At 37.3% G+C, this 12,110-nt stretch overlaps 1 protein-coding gene across 1 annotated transcript; it reads left to right on the top strand.

Moving 5' to 3' along the window:
- Positions 1-7,315: 7,315 nt before the first annotated feature.
- Positions 7,316-9,187, top strand: LOC101300227 (LOB domain-containing protein 1-like). The gene is made up of 2 exons (XM_004294623.1): positions 7,316-7,701; positions 8,480-9,187. Exons 1-2 carry the CDS (start codon positions 7,381-7,383, stop codon positions 8,867-8,869), a joined length of 711 nt encoding a protein of 236 aa, XP_004294671.1. The 5' UTR covers positions 7,316-7,380; the 3' UTR covers positions 8,870-9,187.
- The last annotated feature ends 2,923 nt before the right edge of the window (positions 9,188-12,110 follow it).

Here is a 12,110-nt window from a genome sequence, read left to right as displayed (position 1 = left end):
GAGAGAGAGAGAGATATGGCTCTCTGCATTGGACATTTATGTGGGAATTTACAACATTGGTTTGTGTCGACTCACACACACTCACCTCAAAATTGGAAAGTCTTGGTCAAGGGTCTGAAGAATGTTTTGGTCTTGGTCTTCATGTATATTATTATAGATATATGGGTGCCCTATCTTCACGAGCACGGCATCATAACCATAACCATGTAAACCCTAACCGTAGGATTTCGTAATCTCCGTCATCCTCCGATGATGTCAATACTCCAACATCGATCGAGTAGCTAGCCATAATGAAATTGCTACCAAATTCTATATGCCCTATTAATAATTTGCTGCTCAAACTCTATCTCCAAGCACCAATGCCGTATAGCACAAGGACTAAAGAGCTAGCTGGTTAGACTACCATGATTATTCAACACGACTTATACATTTCTAGTTGGCATTGGCAATAATACAAATGTCCTCTTCGATCACTCGCTCTTAGGTAGGCTAGCTAGGACATTACGAAAAAATGATGGCTGCTAATTGGTGAGTATAATCGTTGCGATGAAACTTTTGCTCCTTCAATCACAATCAACACTTTCATAGAACTTCACGGTGTATTTAATCGCGCGTTTAGATACCCTAAATTTGCAATTGCTCCGAGCAAAATGTAGTATATATATATAAACCATTACTCAAATACTCTGTGCAATTGTGGATTGGTTCCTCATATATAGTTCTTATCAAGGATAGTTAGGAGCTCATAATGTACGTAGTAGCTAGGAAGTCAATCTTCTAATTCAGAGTTGGACTCTCTGGAAGAAGAAAACTAACTAATAGTGATAGGAAGTAATACCTCAAAGCAATAATAATTTTTGCTGGTTTTGGTACCACATCGCATATAATTAATGAAGTCAAATAAATCTTTGAGACTGGAAAAGATATTTTCCAGATGTCCTATATATATTTGAGCCACCGCAACTAAACACAGAGCTTTCATATATATTTTCTTGTTCGAAAAATTAATGACACAGAAATGAGGTACTTAATTGTCTTTATATCTCTATTGTGAACTTAATAGTCTTTACGCTATATATTGTCCTAGCTAACGTAGGAAGTCAATAATCTTCCTAAACCAGCATCAAACGACTCTCTAGAAACCAGCCAATTAATATTGACCGGGAAATGTTGTTGGTAAAGTATTTTGGATTAATTCACTTCGCTTAGTGAAGTCATATAAATCATTATAAGGATTAGGAGAGTTAATTACTTTCTATTATGTTATTGCTATGTAACTAATCCCCGCAACAAAAACACATGCATGGAGATCGAGCTTTCATATATATATTGCTTCTTGGAAGTTGGAAGAATGAGAAATCAAGTAGACGCGCGTGTTTGACAGTTTGAGAATTCTCTGTTGCCAGTTATAGCAATACGTATTTGACAGTTTGAGCACGTTTTAGAAGGATTACATTCTTTTTGGTCGAAGTAGCTAGGATTTCATTCAACTCCCGCATTTTCAGAGAACTTGCAGGTTGCAATTAATAAAGAGTAATTAACGTGAATTATCACGAGTATCATACTGTATCAATATTATATATATATATATATATACACACACACATAGTTCATATCCATAGCGAAGCTTCGTTCTGGAATTAAAATGTGAATGTCCTTCTTTAGCTCACTTTTCAGTCATGTATCTATATCTCCACCATTTAGTTTTTAGAACCTAATGTATAGATCACTTCTGCCAAGTTTCATTCAATTTGATAATCATTAAGATGCCGAATTGTGTGAAATGCATTAACAGACTAAAATCTGTCTAAACAGAACTGTTCGTGTAAATCACGATTCCAAATGCTCAAACGATCGTTAAATTAGATGAAACTTGACAGAAGTGATCTATACATTAGGTTCTAAAAACTGAACATCGGAGATGTGGATACGTGACCGAAAAGTGAGCCAAAAAAGCACATTTACACTTTAATTTCAGAGCAAAACTTCGCTATGGACAAGAACTATATAATAATAATAATAATAATAATAATAATAATAATAATAATAATAATAAAAGATGTCTTGACTCATTATTACGTGTACCATATTGCATCCATACTATGAATTCACAATAAGATGTAATTAATGTGCCTCATTATCATGCGCGTGTATCATATGTACCGATATTACATGTTTACACCGACCACGATGAGTATTTATGAACTCGAAAGACTTCTCTTAATTTACTAGGTACGTACTAAAAAGTTAAAACTGCTCTTCACTCCTCCTTGAATGAGGGCGTTTCAGCCAAAACCGTGCCATGAAACTCGATCTTATACAAATGAGTTTGCACCAAATCTATATATTATTGGTGTGTACACATCAGTTGCAAACTTTCCACTAAGACATATATACACCAGAAAATAGAATAATATCGATTTTTCAACATTGTTGGACTTGGCACTCAAACAAGATCGATCATCGTTTTTTGGGATCGTTAACTATGAAAGAACAAAACCCCTTTTCCAAGAATTGTTTATATAACTGCTAGCTAGTTCTGTTTACATGCATGGTGTGCTATATATCAATCTGAACCCAAAGCTTCTCAGATAGACTTTGTGAAAGTGGAGGATATACCCAGAAAGTAGAATTTGGCATGTCGTCTCTTCTTTTATTAAGGTCCACGCGTATAAGACCTTTAAGAGAAAAATAGATCATCCATGGAATTAGTGGGTGCGAAGTTGGGGTTTAAAAAAACAAAGGTCCAACTGCTTCCACTGCAAACGAGAATTTGCTCAAAGTGTGGGAGAAGAACCCAGTCCACAGTCGATCAGATGTACACAGAGACCTGATCAAAATAGCTATTAGGATTTAGAAAAACTTACTTACATAGCTACTTATTAATTTCAATGTTTCTTATTGATTGCAAGGTCGCAATCGTCAATGGTAGCTTAAGACTTTAGATTGGCAGAACTTTCTTACTTCTTCGTGCGCTCAACGAGCTAAACCGGCTCCCCACCAACCACACACCCACCCTGCTCTCTCTTTGATCCCAAATTTTGTACTGTATAACGCGGTAAAAAACTATTTGTACTATGTTTAGGGTGAGAATATATACATCTCACATGAGAAAATTAGGTTTACCGTTAAGTTTATAAGGGTTTGAGCCACTTGATCTATTACTTATTGATTTTGGAGTAAACCCCAGATTACTTTATCATAGTGTCAAAATAGGTTACCCACGTGTTCATGCCTAACAGACACACAAACTTCTTGTCATCTAAAAAGTTATCCACGTATTCAGCTTGAAAAAATTTTCTACACGTGATCAACACTTATATGAGTGTTATCTAGTTATACATTGGAAAACGTATGGCTTAGATTAGAGTCATTTAGAATCTCACATCTGAAAGATGAAGAGTCATTTTTGGTTTATAAGGAATGGTATCAGACATACTGATGTCAAGACGTTTTGTGAAAAAAACTCCATACTCAGTTCTCACCCGAGTGGTTAAACTAGGAAAAGTATCGCCATTATTAGATCCGTGTGTGTGAGACCTAAGGAACCCGTCGACCGCTTCCGCATAACAGTTTTACACTATGAAGTATATGCAGGAGCAAAATATGTTGCATATATGTAATCACGAACTATATGACATCCTATATATGTTGAAAGATATTGGAGCTAACACTAGGGAGGTTATCAACATCGAGATACTTGGGTCGTTCTCAAAGAGGTGAGTGATTAGGCGGTGGTTAATAAGGAGGTAGAAAGCTAGCACTGTCTCAGTAGACCGGGCAGGCCAATCACTCACCAAATGGAACTCCGACTTTCAACTTATACCTCTCACTCTTTGCCACATGGCATCCTTAAGTCTTGACAATAATTAGCTTTCTTCTTTTATAACATTTGATGATAATTAGTCCGAGTCTGGACATTTTCATTCCAGAACATGGTTAACTATATACACCATGAAATCTCAAGAATATCAAAATGATGAGATTCTTCACCTTGCCGTCTCCACTTTCAACAATTCGACCAATCAGATTTATTTCTTATTCTGAAAGAGTTTGAGAAAAGCAATAACAAAACTGGTAACGTAAAAGTCGTATGGTGTCATAAAGTTGGCCGAGCTGCATAGTATAAATACTCATGTAAAGAGTTTGAGTCCCAAGTCTCCCAGTTTCTGGCCAACATGTTTGAGGAGCTTCTGAATTCGTGCGCTTATGAAGAAATATTAGTGTGGCTTTGTTAGGATACTCTCGTAGACCTGGGTCCGAATACTATCTAAGAGAGTGTGTTACTAACTTGCTAACGTAACCGAAACCGAAGTAGCTTGTTATCTAAGAGAGTGTGTTACTAACTTGCTAATGTAACCGAAGTGGCTTGTTATCTCACTCTTAATTAAAAAAAGAAAACTGGTAATATAAATTATCATTTTTTGATTAATTTGCGATACATAACATTCAATATGACATATCAATGTATGATAAACTAGCTAACTATTGTACGTACTGAAATTAATTTCTCTCCTTACATTTTTGTTCACATAATATGAACTCAACACAAATATCTCTAGGACTAAATCCAATGCGCAATGAGACTCCGACTTTTGTGGAGCGCTCTAGGGTTTCACAAAACTCTTCCAGTGTCGACGGCGCACCTCGGGTTCCGCCGACCAACTAATGGTCGAATTTCAGAGGCAGGTCAGGGTGGAGAAATCCTCTCACATGGCTGCCTCGGATTCCAATCCAATCTAGTGCTTCAACTGTGGCATTTCGCTGAGGTTGAGGGCGTTTTCAAGGCAACTAAATCGGTGTCTGGGACATCGACGAAGGTGGCCAAAGTTTTTGGTTTCAGATTGTCGTTTCTGGTGGCGTCGATGGCTGAACCCTCTGGTCAAAATAGGGCTTGGAGAATTCTATTTCTAGATGCCGGCAAGACGAGATCGCTAGCCGATCTAGATTCAACTCAAAATAGCGCAACCCAGCCTCTGGTGGATCTTCCGATTCGGGTTGAAGGAGGCGACACTGAAGCTGGTTGGACTCTGTCGGCCGGTGTGGTGCGAGTCTCTGCCTCCAAAGGTGGAGCTAGGACTTGGATCTGGACCCAAACCTTTGGGCCAGCGTCGAGTTTCAGGCCAGGAGAGATGCGTGTGATGATGACGTCTGTGGCGTCCATATCGACGGTGGTGGAGCCGCCTTGGCCAGTGTCAACGTCGATGAAGATTGTTGGCAAGGAACAATTCAGATTTACTAGGGTTTGGGACTGGGCTTGGGTTCTTGGGCTTGTGTCTAGCATGAAGCCCAATGCTGCTAGGTTTGATTTTAAAGCACAAGAACAGGTAATCTGTAGTGTGCTCTGCCCTAACACTCCTCCAAGCCTTGATCCAAAGGGTAAAAATAACGTTCAGTAAGTGTTAGTGCATTAATAGCTTGACAGACTGTGCGAGCCAGATGCAGTGAGATAGATTCATAGGACTTAGAGTACCGCAATTGAGCGCCTTGGCTCTAGTTTTATGTTTCTCTGGTATCTTGTTTTGTTTATAGTTTAATCCTCTGCTAAGCTCACTTGAATAAATGAGCTAATTGTCTAATGTAATAGTGATTTGATGCCATTCTGGCATGAGTTTATTAATGAAATTTCTAGGGCTGCTGCCCCTTTTCCCTTAAAAAAAACAAAAACACAAATATCTCTAGCCAAAGATAACCGTTTTATGATCACTTTTGCACATAATGAGCTAAAAATATTGTTTGTGTCTAGCATAGAGAAGAATTCATTTCGAGTTAATGCTAGTAATGGATGGTAGCGAGTATTTATCATGTCAAATCAAAAACCATACATCAATACTATTCTCATCAAATTCTCTCTTGACTCCTACAAATATATATGACTTTTCTGTTGATTTTTTTTTTTTCCACCGTTTGAAATGATAGGCCGACAGACTCAAGTCCGAGAAATTGGGAGAGTGAAGACATGGAGAGGAGCGAAGTTTTCCCGTTAGAAAGTTTACTAAGAAAGTTAGGCAATAAGCATAGAATTTGCATACAACAAAACAAAGATTTCTAGGTGACTATTCTAGGAAAACCAATTTCTTCTTGTTAATTTCTTGAGTAGTTACGCGTTATGTCATCTTCTTGTTTTGTTTTGAATCAAGCCATGCGACGAAAAATATAATCATCACAAGTTAGAATATATCATTACATACCCTTCTATCTATTACTAATCATAGACACACAAGAAAATATTGGTAGGAGCCACAGTGCTACATAAAAATAGACATACTCGTTGCACAATTTAATACGCAGGCATATCAGAATCCTCCTTTTAGTACTACGTTGGAGTCGCTAATAGGGACCAAACTTCTTAACCTAAATCTCAGTAACAGTACACAAGGTAACGTTAAAAAAAAAAAAAAAAAAACCCTTAAATAATGAGAATGGAACTCATGACCTTTACAATGTGTCAAACCCTCCCTCTATTTAAAAATGCCACTCCCACATAATCATATACTGTATCTTAAATCTAAGACAAGTCTGTTGTAACAACATTGTAATTAGAGCATCTACCGACATTTTCTTTCAAATACATTTTCTTGTGGGGAAAAAAAAAAAGAAGAAAAGAAAATTAAAGGTTAAAATTATCTAGAAATTTCTATAATTACTGTTTTCTCTTTCTGGTTATAATTTCTTGCCCTCCCTCTGGTCCTTGGATCATCTAGAAACACTAGTTGTGAGCAGAAGTTGCATGTGAAAACGGAGGCCGCCAGCACGAGTGAGAGGTACTAATCTTACCTTTCTATGAGACCATTGCCTTACAAACGGAAAGCGTCTTGTATTTTTCCTATCTTTGTTGACCTGGCCTGGTTCTCATTCTGATTCTGAACTAGCTAGTTCATCATATTTCTAAACCACAACCATTTGATTAAACCCAACCACCCAATTAAAGAAAATTTGATTCTCTTAATCAAACACTACTCCCACTTCTAAACAAGATTACTGGCACATCCAAATTCCAAAATATAAAAAATGAGAAAAAGAAGAAAATATTTCAAACCCCAAATGACAAATGTGTTTTCAGTTTTCACAGAAGACATTTCAAACTCCTCTGAAATTTTTTTCCTGCAGATAATCCAAAGGTGAAAATGTAATGTCACATAATAAACCTAACGGTTTGATCCATGGAAAATGACAGTTAATAATATTAATGGATGGACTTGGAAGCAGCCCAATTAAATATAATTCTAAGGGTGACGTAATTTTGACCTCACACTCCAAGCTCAAACTTCCCTATTTATACTCTCACTTTGTTCTGCAACAAAAACCCACCTCACCTCATCTCTCTCTTTTCCCTCGGACATTTTCATACAAAGCTCAAAGCTTCAAAGTTTAGCTGAGATGGAGTGTAGCACTGATACTAGCTTTAACACACCAAACAGTACTACCTATGCACCCTCAACCCCTTTCTCTCATCACTCCTCTTCTTCTTCCCGATCGTCTTCTCCTCCAATCACTCCAACTCAGACTCTTACTCAAGCTCAAACTCAAATCCCACTTCCCCAGAATGTTGTGGTTAGTCCTTGTGCTGCTTGCAAGATCTTGAGGAGAAGATGTGCAGAGAAATGTGTGTTGGCTCCCTACTTTCCTCCCTCTGAGCCAGCCAAGTTCACCATAGCTCATCGAGTCTTTGGTGCTAGCAACATCATCAAGTTCTTGCAGGTATACCCATCACTTCAGTTCAATTTCTCCACACAACTAGTAGATTGGTCAGAGTTTCAATTGGGTCTAGGAGCTTATGTTTGATATGAAATTTAGATGTGAGTGAGGCTTTTTTCATTGGTATTTTGTTGGGTAATTGGCTCAGGTTTGAAAAGCAAGCAATAAGAAATAGGTCTCTAATGGGGGTTGTTCACACAGCAGAGACGCATGTAGTCATGTAGACACATATAACAGTAGCGGTATGGTTTTCCATTTTAAGACTTGGGTCTTATATTACTTAATCAGGGGAAATCAACTACTCTGACTAATGTGCAAGAAGAAAAAACTGCAAAAAAGTGAGAGATTCTAACAACTAACAATTCATACATGTAGATTTGGATTGATCAATCGGGTCAAGTTAGCCTTTTTCATCCATTTTATCGGTTTGCATTATGTTTTGATCTTCACTTAGAATTTCTAGCTATAGATGAATTATGACTCACCTAAAGGAAAAAGATTTCTTAATGGAAAGACCGTCTATATATCATAAGTAGGTCATGCTTTTTCGAACATATTAACTTCACGATTTTTCTTTTTCTGAAAATAACTTGATATTATATCCCAGAATTAGCAACCCCAATATAAACCTAGAAAGCTTGGTTAAACATCCTATTTTATCATGTGTACATAAGCAAAAGTGGTGAAAACTAGTTAAGAGTTGGGTTCTGAAACATTTTCCTCTGTCAAATCCAATATTGCCACACAAATAGTTGATCAAATCAATTTTTTTTTTTGGCAGGACCTGCCTGAGTCTCAAAGAGCTGATGCAGTGAGCAGCATGGTTTATGAGGCCAGTGCAAGAATCAGAGACCCTGTTTATGGCTGTGCAGGGGCAATCTGCCATCTCCAAAAACAAGTGAGTGACCTTCAAGCACAACTGGCCAAGGCACAAGCTGAGGTTGTCAACATGCAATGCCAGCAAGCAAACCTTGTAGCACTGCTCATGGAAATGGCGAAACCCGATCACCATGGACAGGGCTCGCCGGATCAACAACCACTCGATCATCACAACTTCATCACCAGCAGCCCTCTTCCCCACAGCAACATACTCAATCAGACCAACTTGAGCTTCCTTGATGATCATAACTCTGCTCTAGGCTCATTCTGGGAATTACCACTCTGGACATGATGATGATCATCAGAATCATGGAAATGAAGAGGGTACCAATCAATTCTCCCAAGGAGAAATTGAAGGATATCGTACTAATAAGTTTTAGGTAGTCGATTAATGCCTAGAAGGAAGTAGGAACTAGGAAGTCGGATCATGTCCTACTGTATTTGAACAAAAGGGAGGGAACTAATATCACTTTGTTTAAGCATGAAGCAAAGTAGGTGGGTGGGTCTTTTGGGTCAAGAGAGATATATGTATGTCTGTTCTTTGTGTCCATTTGTGTTCTGATCTTACTGAATCTAATTATGAGACCAACTTTTTGGTCACCAACTATAATTACTTAGAAATTGATGTCTGTCTGATATGGTATGCATGAACTCATATACTCACTGCCAAACTAGCTTGCTTTTGACCTTCTTTAATATATCCCCTATTCCCTAACTGCTTGCATTTGTGCCATAAAGAAGGCAGCATCTGATAAATTAAGTAGGGGTCCTTATTTTTCACTTGCTAAAAAGAAAAGGAAAAAATCATGAAACATTAAGATATGGTTCTTAAAGCATGACATGTTCATGTATATCATGAACATGGCGCCACGGCGGATCAAAGTCTTAATCCATGATAACCAAACCATTACCCGTAATTTTGAAGCCTTTTCTTTTCACCACATCTTGAGGGAAGTCAACTTCTTAGTAGATGTTTTAGCAAATATTGGACACACTGTCTCTAACTAGTTCTTCTTCTTGGTTGTATCGGCTGGCCCCTCAAGCACAACCAACTTACCTATTTGGTTTGTTGGTTGTACTCGAGGGGTTTCGTTATAATTGTTTTTCTTTTTAATCGAAAAAAATTATGACATGTTCTTTTAGAAACTATCATGCATGGTAGTTGAAGTGTTTGCTAATTTCATCGATACTTCATAAAAAATTTCCTTTGGTATGTCGTACATATATTTGTACTTGAAACATAGAAGAGTATGGCATTGAGTAATAAACATTCGTATATTCTATCATTTCATAAAATGAATGTGCATATTTGAGTAAACATTTCAAATCCTACATGAAATTTGTTATGTCATTATTCTAAGGAAACCGTCTACTCCAATTGATCCTCTTTGAAAGATGGAGTCCTAAATCTTTGATGTAGATGTAATTACCTTGACACGAGAAATAGACCATTAGTTGTACGGGGCTTTGCGTGGTACATTGTAGCACGATTATCGTGTAGTTTTCACTGAAATTTGACTATTGAAATCCAGCAGAAACCGTAGCATTTCAGCTCGTTCAATCAGTTGGCAATCTAGACCAATCATGGTGTTCCACAGCGCTCGTTCAATCGAAAACGAAGGTTGATGAAGATTGACAAGAGGGTTAGATAACCTAGAATAGTTGGGGAAATGCTTGCTGGCTGTGTGGAAGTATATGCATAAATCAAAGAGGTAGCTTCGAATTGCTATACATGCTTTGACTGCTTCTGCAATCTTTCAGCGTGTACGCAGGTTGTCTAGTAAAGGAAGCAACAAAGACACTTCGTTGGTGACATGATATTTTCTAAAACTGAACGAAGATAGAGTCCTCGTAGAATAAAATTCCAAGTTCATCAGGGCGAAAATGGCCTAAATTTTGGGAGAAGAACTATTGGTTATGTTGAGATATTCTTACGTAGAGCACGGTGCGTGACCAATATAAATACATGCGAGGGTATCATGAGTATTGCTCGTTAAGAAAACAAGGATAACTTTGATATATATTAACATAAAGTTTCTTACACATTTCTATTAGTCTGCTCTATTGCTACGTGGTAAGGATAGCCCTACCTTGCTCTAAAAATTCGGTTACGTGAATGTTAATTTAGTTTTACTCACTAGTCCAGAAGACCAATCGTAAATACTAAATGCATAGGGTCTTTTTCTTGTTACCCGAAATATAAGAGGCAACAAAACACGAGAAATTTTGCTATGTAGTGAGAAATTTTGCTATACAGCAGGCTGTCAACTGTACGACCGTCTTGAATTTTGAATTGCTGAACGATCAGACGGTTTAAGACTTAATATATACATACATACTATGCAGCCCTGTATAGCAACCATACCCACAAAACACCGTCCACCTGATAACTTCGGGACATGTACCAGATAATCCGTGTCAAGTAGATTCCAAACAAGCCTTCTTTCGGTTCGTAGCTAACTAGTACCTACGAACCAACAATATCTTGCAAGTTTCTAAAGATTATTACTTTTTAAAGTTTTTCCCAACACTAACTGAACTACACTAATTTTGTTTTCGTGTTTTTCTTCTTATGTTCACTGTCATATATATATATAGCAATTCACTAATTCCATGCAAAAATTATTGTCACGAAATTTCCTGTAATGCGCTAAGTACCATTTGGTCTAGTGGCATAGTATCTTCTTTAATAAGTAAGAGGTTATGAGTTTCACTCACGTAGTTGTAATTTACCTGAATAAAAAAAAAAAATTCCTATAATGCGATAGAGCTGGCTCTTGAGTCTTGAATTTTGATATGTTTTCTTTTCATTAACATGTAGTTTATCTCTTAAAGGTATTAATTTGTGAATTACCAAACAGAGAGACCGGAATCTGGTAAATGCTATCTTCATCATTGCAAAGAAGATAGACAATCAACCTGGAAATGAACCAAAATGAAAGGTCGTCAAATAAAAACAAGGACATTTCGCTTGAAAAGTTGCTGCTAGTGTGAGAAGTGTTTTGTGCACTTTCTACGTTATGCTTCTACAAAGTTAATTCACCAGGCCAGGTGATTTTCCTTTCTTACTATCACATCATATTGGATGGACCATATATTAGTAGGTTCATCATTGTGAATGATTAATGGTACTACGTGATCAATCACATACATAATTGCTTTTACTGTCCCTAATTGTAAAATCGAACCAACCCTAGCCAAAGTCACTACCTAGGTTGCCTGGACATGTTCATTGATCGAGCTTACACAAACGAGAGAAGATTCACCAAGCATGCAGATTTCAAGCAATTTTTATACGAGGTGTTCATGAGCATTTTTATACAAGTAAATGCATACAGATTGTTTATGTTTTAATGTTCATTACTTTTTCTTTTTGTTCGCCAGTATACTTAAATTTCTTGCACCGTCATTGATCCATACTCAAACAAGTTTAAACAAGTCAAAGTATGTAAAACCTTGAATGCGTGAGTTAAATTGCAGTCCCTAATTACTCCTGAACGTACATCAGCCAAATGATGAGACCCCTAAACTCG

This window comes from Fragaria vesca, linkage group LG3 (genome assembly GCF_000184155.1).
Source record: "Fragaria vesca subsp. vesca linkage group LG3, FraVesHawaii_1.0, whole genome shotgun sequence".
Taxonomy (NCBI): Eukaryota; Viridiplantae; Streptophyta; class Magnoliopsida; order Rosales; family Rosaceae; genus Fragaria; species Fragaria vesca.
Note: the sequence above shows the minus strand (reverse complement) of the source record. Positions and strands in the feature narration are given on the sequence as shown.